The following is a 9,182-nucleotide window of genomic DNA, read 5'->3' on the forward strand; positions in this document are numbered from 1 at the left end:
GACCCTGCTTTACAGCTGGGGAAACTGAGGCTCCGAGTGCATGCTTGGGCAGAAAGTGGCTTCCGACCCCGGAGCACCTTTGAGATTTTTTCCCCCGGGTTCCACGACAGCCCTGCTGATGATGGGCGAGGTGAAAAGTTCCCAGAGAATGGGCAGACCTTTCCTGCAGAAATCTTGAGGTGGGTGGGGTCCACACTCTGCCCATTTTCAATGGATTTGGACTCCTAAGACCAAAGTAGAGCTCTATGAGCTGTGTGTCTATTAGCTGGTCAATCTAGGAAAAGTCACTTTGCCTCTCCAAGCCTCAGTGGCTCAATCAGGAAAATGGGGGTCATAATTTGCACTTCATAGGGCTGCGATGAGGAAAAGGCAGGTTTATGAGTTCACGTGGTGCTGCCCGGGAGGCCATTCTCCTTGTGATTGCCCAGCTAACATTTGTAAATGACGTTTTGTGTGCACACCTTCTTCAGGCCAGTTGCTGTGCTTGACATTTTCCTATAAGCTCCTCGAATCCTCCTGATGCCACAGTCTGGATGAGTCAGGAAAAGAAAACAGCCTGGACCTCAGCTCCTTTGGGAATTGTGGCCCCACCCACCCAACATGCCATGGGTGGGTGGGCGTGGAATGGCTGGTCAGCACTTCCCGGCAGCCAGCCCCTCTGGGGCTTGCACCTTGCCTGTCTCATCTCCAGACTTCTGCTCAGATGGGTCCTTTTGCCTGAAATGCCTTTTTTTTCCCTTTGCTTTTTATTTGGAAATTATAGACGACGAGAAATTGCAAAAATAGCACAGGGAAGTCCCGTGCACCCAGCTTCCCCTGATGGTGACTTCTTATGTAACCAGAGTAAATGACCAAAACCGGGAAGTTGATATGGGCACATCACCAGTAGACTATCTTCCCAGTTTTGCATACGCTCATTTTTTTTTAAATGTCTTGGTGCCTAGGACGTTTCTGCTGTCCTTCTCTGTAGGCAAAGCCTCTCGTCCTCCACGTCCAGCCCCTCTGAGACAGCGACGCCCCCTCTTCAAGAAACTCAAGCTCACTCTCCTTTGACTCCCAGCTCCAGAGGGAGTGCAGCCCAGGGATGGGGAATATGGGTTTTGGAGACCTGCACATACGGATTCACACTCAGCATTGGCCGCCAGCCTGGGACAAAATACAGAGCTTCAGTTACCCCACCTGTAAAATGGGGTCAATTGCCCTAATGTCGGAGTGGGACAGGATGAGCATAGCTGATGCTCGGCAAATGGCGAGTCCCCTGCGATGGATGGTGGCTGTGGTTGTCATCAGATTGCATCTGTTGTCACGCCCATCCCAGGCTGACTCGTAGGGTTTCACCACCTTCTTCACCTTTATGTCTCATATCTCTGTTCACGGGGCCTGGCATACAGCAGGTGCTGAATAAATGTGACTAGATGGAGCCCCCTGCCAGGCCAGCTTTTCTGTGGCTCATGGGGCCTCTTTAACTGCACCCTCGTTGACTCCTAGCCTGGGTGGGCAGGGTAAGTGCAGGGCCAACCCCATGAAGACTGGGCCACATTGAATGCCCTCTGTCTCTGAGAAGTCTCCCAGCGGCCCCAGGACCCAGAGGCCCCTCAGAGCCGTCCCTGGAGGCAGTGGTGAGGCTGCAAGCCCAGAGGGTGTATCATCTGGAGATGCCCCATGTGTGAATGGAGCCCCGAGGGCAGCCAGCCAGGAGACGAGCCAGGCCACTTTTTTTCTGGTAGAAAGAGCACTGAGCTGCCAGTCAGGAGACCTAAGCTCAAAGCTTGGCACTAACTAGCCGCACACTTTGACAGGTCTCTGAGCCTTGCTAACCCTGGGTTTTCTCATCTATACAATGGGGTCATCATGTGGGTAAATGAGCTCATTGTGCAAACAGCCATATGTTAACCACGAAATCCTGTATTCACACAGACGAGATCTTTGTCCTCGCTGTGCAACATTTATAAGCTAACATTTTGAGCGCTGCTATGTTCGGGCATTTTCAGATGCGTTGTCTAATTAATTTCCAGAACTTGGTGAGCTGGGTGTTTTTATCTCTAGCATGCAGGCACAGAGAAGCTGAGAAACAAGCCCTGGGTCACACAGAGCCGGGATTGGAACCCAAGTCCGCCTGACACCAAGGTCCATGATTCCACACAGCAGGACACCAGCTGGGTTACCATGTTGTGCACATCCAGGGCTATTTTCTAACAGCTGGCTCTCGGCTCCTCCCAGCCGGCTGTCCCACACCACAACCAGTCAAGTCTCGAGGAACATACCGAGATGACAAAGCCTGGCTCTTTAGTGTTCAATTCGCCCATTTTTCCTGTGAAGAAACGACGGCCAGAGAAAGGAAAGACGCTGCCCAAGATCACCCAGCAAGCTAGAGCCAGAGCGAGTCCTGAAAATCCTTCCCCACCTCGCCTCTCCTCGGGGTTCCTTCTCCTGCCCGCAATGCAGGGGCTCCGTTCCCACAGCTGAAGCGGGGGACATGAGTTTGGGCACCATCCCCGACTTGAAGGCTCAGGAAAATCCAGGGGCTGCTCAGGGGGCCTGGGGATAGCCTGATACACAGCCCTCAGGTCCAGGTCGTCCCCACAGAAGGGGAGCAGGTGGCTTCCCCAAGCTGTGTCCCGTAAGGAGGGCAGACTGTCCACCCCCATTGTCCTCCCTCTGGATCAGTGTTTCCAGAGTGTGGAGCACACACCCAAAGGTTCGAGAAACCACTCAGGTGGTCACTGACATGGCACCAAGTTACACGACAAAAATTGTGCCACTCCACTCCCCTTTCAGGCTCCTGGATTACTTGGAGGAGGAATCTCCCAGGGGGCTGGTCCTCACGCACCTACAACCCTCCCGTCTGGGCACAGAGGAAGCAGCGAGCATCGGGCTAGAATGGAATGATATTGTTTTCTTTCCATTAGGTTTATTTTCACCATTATTATCATTACGGTGATTTATAATGGTTTCCCTTTAAGGGAGCAATATAAAGTCTTTTCTAAAAATAATGTATTTACACTTTAAAAAATCAATTAAGAGGGGCCGGCCCGGTGGCGCAGAGATTAAGTGCACACGTTCCGCTTCGGCAACCTGGGGTTCACAGGTTCGGATCGCGGGTGCGGACATGGCACTGCTTGGCAAGCCATGCTGTGGTAGGCGTCCCACGTATAAAGTAGAGGAAGATGGGCACGGATGTTAGCTCAGGGCTAATCTTCCTCAAAAAAAAAAAAAGCTAGAAAGAGGATGCGGTCAGTTGTCAGGTAGATGGCAGCTTTAGTAAACACTGGGAAGGGACAGGAATAAGGGATGCTGGGAAGTTCAACTCTGGGTAACTCGCTTTGCCCCGACCTGGCTGGGGGGGACTGGGGGGTGGACAGGTGCTGAGGGTGGGATGGAGGGTCTGGGGAACCCTGGGCCTTGGGAAACAGACCGCGGTCTGCTCAGCACAGGGCTGAGCACCAGGCGTGGGAGTTAGTTGGTGGTTTCACGGCTGTGGTCCAGGCGGGGTTGGGGTGGGAGGGGTCTTTTCCTCTAAGCCCCTGTCCCAAAGTCTCAGCTGGAGCCACCTGAACGTTCCTCCTTGTCTCAAGGAGAAGGCTGATTCTTCAGCCTCAGAATCTGACGGCTAGGGGCCCAATTTAATTCCTGAGCTTTCCTATAAGAAAATGAAGCTAGAGCGAAGCCGGCCTTGATAAGCGCAGGCTGAATGAGAGAGGCCGTGGGCATCGTTTCTCACTCCTTCTAGATCCCTCTGTAATCATCTATGTGAATGACAGTCCCAGCGCCCTAGGAGCTGCTTTGTCCCACATGACCACTACGGTGACAGCCATGCTAAATGTCCCCTCCAATCACTGCCCTGTGACCAGGGAGCTAGATTAAGCCAAGAGAAAAATGCAGATGCCTGTCGTATATTACTTATACATCTTATGAGTTATAGTCTTGCCAGGAAAGAAGAATGTGAAAAAAAAGAAAAAAGAGGAAGGGCCAGCCCCGTGGCCATGTGGTTAAGTTCTCACGCTCCACTTAGACGGCCCGGGGTTTCACTGGTTCGGATCCTGGGGGCGGACATGGCACCTCTCATCAGGCCATGCTGAGGCGGCGTCCCACACAGCACAACCAGAGGCGCTCACAACTAGAATATACAACTAAGTACTGGGGGTCCTTTGGGGAAAAGAAGAAGGAAAAAAAAGAAGATTGGCAACAGATGTTAGCTCAGGTGCCAATCTAAAAAGAAAAGGAAGAAGAGGAATAGAGTAGTAAACGCGTTTGTTTGATTTAATCTAATCAAGTGGGGAAGCCCCCTGGGTTGGGAGGAGACAGAGGATTATGTTTGCATGACTAGGACCCAGAGGCCGTGGGTCGAGGGACCAGCCCCATCAGAGGCCATGGGCGACCAAAGAGGGCCCTGCATGTGGTCAGCAGCACAACAAAACCATATCTTATATTTTGGCAAAAGAAAAAACAGGCAGACCTCATCTCAGTCCACGGAGATGGAAATCCGACCCGCTCTGGATAACCCAAGTTACTCGCAATGGTACAATTCTTTTCTCCTTGGTACGTGGCTTTTAAGCCCAGGAAGATTAGAATTTAAAAAATAAGAGATGATGAAATAAACAAAAACCCATAGTATTTGTACATTTGCGTTAAGATGGGTCAAGTTCTGTGTTGGTTTATAAAGTCCTGTATTTGTGAGGTTTAAGAACATTTGGCCCCTAGAGTTTCTTGTGTTTGTGAGCGAGTCACTGACCTTAGCTGAAATTTTAAGTTGAAAATTTAAGAGAATTTGACAATGTCTTTAAACATTAGTAGACCATTTATGAGAACTTAATGCTCTCTTTGTTTACAACTTAGGTTTTTAGATCTGTAAGCCTTCTTTGAAATCCTTGGGAAGGCTTTGTTTCTTAGAGGTATTTGAAGCATTTATAAGAAAATCAAATTTATTAAATTTCTAAATGCAGTGAAGAATTCTAAGGCAGGGTGATCCAAATGTAATGCAAGCTACATATGTCATTTTAAATTTTCTAGTAGCCATATTTTTAAAAAGTCAAAAGGAATAGGTAAACTTAATTGTAATAATAAAATTTATTTAACCCAACTTATCCCAAATATTATCCTTTGACATGTAATTCACATAAAAGTTATTAACGAGATATTTTAAATTCTTTTTTTGAATGCATCTTCAAGATCTGCTGTGTATTTTACCTTTCCAACACATCTCAAGTTGGACTACCACATTTCTGACACACATTCTAGTAGCTCCTGTGTTGGACGTCAAAGTTCGAAGGGAATTTAATTAACTACATTTGTAAGTGGTATTTATCATTTAAGGAACTCCCTCCGTTCAACCTGATTTGTTGAAATATTAATCAAAGACCCCTTGAGAGTCATTGTAAAAAATTCCTTGACTTATAAAGAAAATGAGGTGTGTATATTGAACTTACGAGTTAAGAAAAAGATTTTTTAAATTTGTTAATTTAGGAAACTTTTTTTTTTAAGTAACCACAAATAGCTTTATCAGTGCACAGCAGCAGCCCTTAGGACCTCGCCGACCACAGTCCAGATGGAGTTAGAGCCAGCAACCTCGGCGCTGCCCTGGCGGGAAAGGCCTGGTTCTTGGTTACTGCATCGCAGGCAGCCTTTCAGATCAGACAGAGCCCTCGGGGTGGTCTGCCCAAAGCGCCCCGTTCCTCGGACAAGACAATGGACGTCCAGAGGGGGCGAGGAGCGCATGGTGGATTCAAGGCCAGCTCGGACGATGCTCCCGTCTCCCGACCCCAGCCCAGCCTCCCCAGTCAAGGGCTTCTAGTTCCTTCTTTCTGCTTCTTCATCCCCCTCAGACAACCAAGGCACAGAACTGCAGAGGAGGTGGACAAACTGGTCGTGGACTCAGACGTCCAGGGAGCACCAGCAGAGAACTGGAAAGCATAGGTCCCTAAGCTTCAGTCTTTGCCCTGGTCCTTCAGTAACACAAACCAAGCCCTGACCAGAGGTCAGCTCAGAGCCCGGGCCAGCAAAGCAGCTGTGTGAGGCCCAGGATGGAAGCCTAGAGCTGGGATGGACAGGGGAGCAGGAGAAGGGAGGCCTGCCCAGCACGGAAGAGCCATGGCCGGGTCTACTGGGCCCAGGAAGGCCCGACTCCACCCGCCTGTGGTCCCGGGGCACCGCCTGGTCACCCCAGCAGGCTTCACACGCAGCCCTCGGCATGGAGGCCCTGGAGCTTCCTCCTGGCCTCATTCTCCCCGCTCCCTTGTTTCTCCCCCTTGTTTTCCTTTCTTTCCTTTTCCTTTTCTCCTTGGAGGCCCTCATCTCCTTTCCCCATCCTGTTCTGCTCAGTGCACAGATTTGGCCCGGGAGAACCCCGCAAACAGATCTGGGTCCCTCTTGCCCTCTCAGGGGGAGCGCCCTGCTGGGGTTTGGGCCACTGGACCACGGCGGCGAGAAAGAGAGCTGCTCAGGCAGGCCCGGAACAGCCTGGCCCCACGAGAGGCTGGCTCTGCCTCCACGCCCTTGGCTCCTGGGGGACTTTGGCTCATATTTCTTTCTGCCTGGAACACCCTTCCTGCCAGGCCATATTTCTCAGCGGTCGGACACACACCACCAGGGACCCTCAGGAGGGGTTAAGGAAGCAACATTCACTGCCATTAAATCGCATAGCGAGGAGACATTCTCTGCTCAAAGTGTTTTCAGTCAAGAAGAAAATAACAACGGGGAGCCGGCAGGTCTTTATCACCCCCCTCAGCATCCCGTCCTTGGGAGGGCAGGCCGGGGCTCCCGCTCATGGGGCCCTTCCATCCTTTTCCCCTTTTGCTGGCACGTACTAAACACTGGTTTTCACCACTATTTCTTTTCAAGCCTGCGTCTACCTTTTATTTATGGCACAGGATGTCAGTTTTCCATTTGCAAGAGTGACATAAAGTTTCCTTTCAAACTAAACCTGTATTAAGAACAAGTGAGTCAACCAAATATAAATGCAGTTTTGAAAACACGGAGTAGCTAACCGTGCTGGGAGTGGAGTGGGGCGGGGGGGTGTCAGGGCACGACGTGAGAACTGAAGTGCAGGGACCCGGGCTCCAGGGCCCTGTCCCTCCACCTTCCTGAGCTCTGTCCAGGCCCTGGGTTCTCCTACCTCCCTTTGGGCACCATCCAAGGTCAGTTCCCCAGCCCCTGGGCTGGCTGAGCGTCGGCTCTAGCCCCGAGGGCACCCAGCATCCAGATTAGCCTCTGGCTCTCATTCCTGCCCAGAGGCCATGGAAGCAGCTCATCAGAAGCCCTGGAAGGGGCAGGAGGACAGGCAGCCTGCCATGCCAGGGGCTGGCCAGCAGACCTTTCAGCCCCAGACTGAATTCTGAACCTAGGCAGGTGGCGAGGCCTTGTGGAGAACAGAGGGTGGCGGCGATGGGGACAGGGAGAGAAAGAACCTGTCTCTGACCATCTGTCCGTCTCAGCTCAGGCGCAGAAGCTGGCTGAGCTCCAGGTGCTCCTGGAAGAGCCAGAGAGGCAAAGCTGACCCACACGGGCCGGAGGCACGCGCATCCCTGCTCCGGAGCTAACTGGCTCTCCCTGCACCAGGGTGAGGTCGGGAGGCTCAGAGCACATGCCTCTAGATCCAGGCAGAGAGAAGAGGTGCCCCAGTATAGCTCCCCAATGCTCCCAGTCCTCCTAGCTGGCTCAGATGCCCCTCCTGATGGGGCCTTCCGGGGTCTCCTTCACACCAAACTGAAGGCATTTGGCATCTCCACTGCCAGGTGGACCCAGACTCCCCTGGCCAAGAATTCTGTTTTCAGACCAGCCCCTCCATCCCCCAAATGCGAGGGCCCAACTGCAGCAGAATCTCTTGCATCTCTGGGTGCCCCCCCACCTCCAGCTCCTGCCAGCTTAGACCCTGCCCTCAGCAGGGGCCAACAGCATCTGATGAGCGCAACCCAGTGTCCAGAACTTCTGGCCACCTGATGTCCCAGCCCAGGTCACAAGGGTGCCCTGGCACCCAGGGGGGCTCAGGATGGGGGACAGGTGGCCCTCAAGAGTCTTCCTGTTCATTTGTGCCCTAAACTACTTCAACGGGTTTTTCCGGACCCACCAGTGACCAGCTGTCCTCACTCCCCTTGGCTTCCAGAGTTCTGTCTCAGGTCCAAGCCTGGCAAGCCCAGAAACTCAGCTTTGGGGTTGAAAATACAATCACCCATGGTCCTACTTCTCTGGAAGGTGAGCCATTCCTTCCTGAGAGTTGGCAAGAAATGGGGATGCGGGAGTTCCTGAGCCCATGGGTGGGAGACATCACCATCCTCAGAGCCTGGAAGCCCGTTAGTAAGACACCACACATCCTGCCCACACCATCTCACCCTCGGGGGTCCTCCTGGCACTGTCCAGGCAGGGCCCCAGCCCCCGAAGATGGTTCCTGTACCCTCCCTGAAACCCAATGGCTGTTGGCACAGCTGGCACCTGCCTGGTACCCGAGTACAGTCTTGGCTAAAAGGCTTCAGAAAGGTGAGCGAGAGAAAAGAACCAGACAGGGGCCCAAGAAAGCACGACCCAGGTCCTCCAGCAGCAGCACGAGAAGCAGGATAAGGGGTTACCTGAGAGGGTTGGCATCAGCCATCCAGCGATCACGAGGAAGAACCACATGTCTGGAGCCATCTCGGACTGCTACGCGTGCCTGCCGGCAGGAAGCAACATCCTAAGGCCAGGAGGTGGGCACGGCCGCAGAGTGCCCCCCGTGCCCGCTCTGCTCTTTGCTGCTCCTGTTTGTATCTTTCCCTCCGCTGCTCTCTCTTGCACGCATGCGACCAACCCCAGCCTGCGAGTGTCTCTCACGCCTCTGTGCTCGACTTGTGGTTTTGGTCTCCAGGAAGTCAGGTTGGTATTATGGGGGCTGCTGGGGAGAGCCAAGCTGCCTCTGCCACAAGCCCCCCAGGCCTGGCTGAACCCCAAGGGTCACGGAGCAAGACACACGCATACACACTCAAGGGTCTCCTAAGAAAAAGGAAAGCAGAAGGGGCACACCTCGTTTCTAGATACCTGGCACAAAGTACATACTCAATTAATACATGTTTGCCGAGTGAATGAGTGACCCACGGTCTGTCCTGCTCTGTGGAATCCTGGGATTAACTCCCAAGGTCTACCTGGTCCTTGGGTGCAATGATGGGTGGGAAGAAGGAGGGCACGGTCGTCTACTTTTGAGAGGGAAGAGCCTTGGGCAG

General features: G+C 52.6%; 1 protein-coding gene across 5 annotated transcripts in view; it reads right to left on the reverse strand.

Annotated features, from left to right (window-relative positions):
• Window positions 1-8,699, reverse strand: part of CD6 (CD6 molecule) — a 41,238-nt gene extending 32,539 nt beyond the window's left edge. For all 5 annotated transcript variants that reach the window (XM_046643066.1, XM_046643065.1, XM_046643064.1 and 2 more), the window contains exon 1: window positions 8,559-8,699. In XM_046643066.1, coding sequence (XP_046499022.1) covers window positions 8,559-8,619 — 61 coding nt within the window. In that variant the 5' untranslated portion in view covers window positions 8,620-8,699. The remainder of the gene's footprint in view (window positions 1-8,558) is intronic.
• Between the last annotated feature and the right edge of the window lie 483 nt (window positions 8,700-9,182).

This window comes from Equus quagga, chromosome 17 (assembly GCF_021613505.1).
Source record: "Equus quagga isolate Etosha38 chromosome 17, UCLA_HA_Equagga_1.0, whole genome shotgun sequence".
NCBI lineage: Eukaryota > Metazoa > Chordata > Mammalia > Perissodactyla > Equidae > Equus > Equus quagga.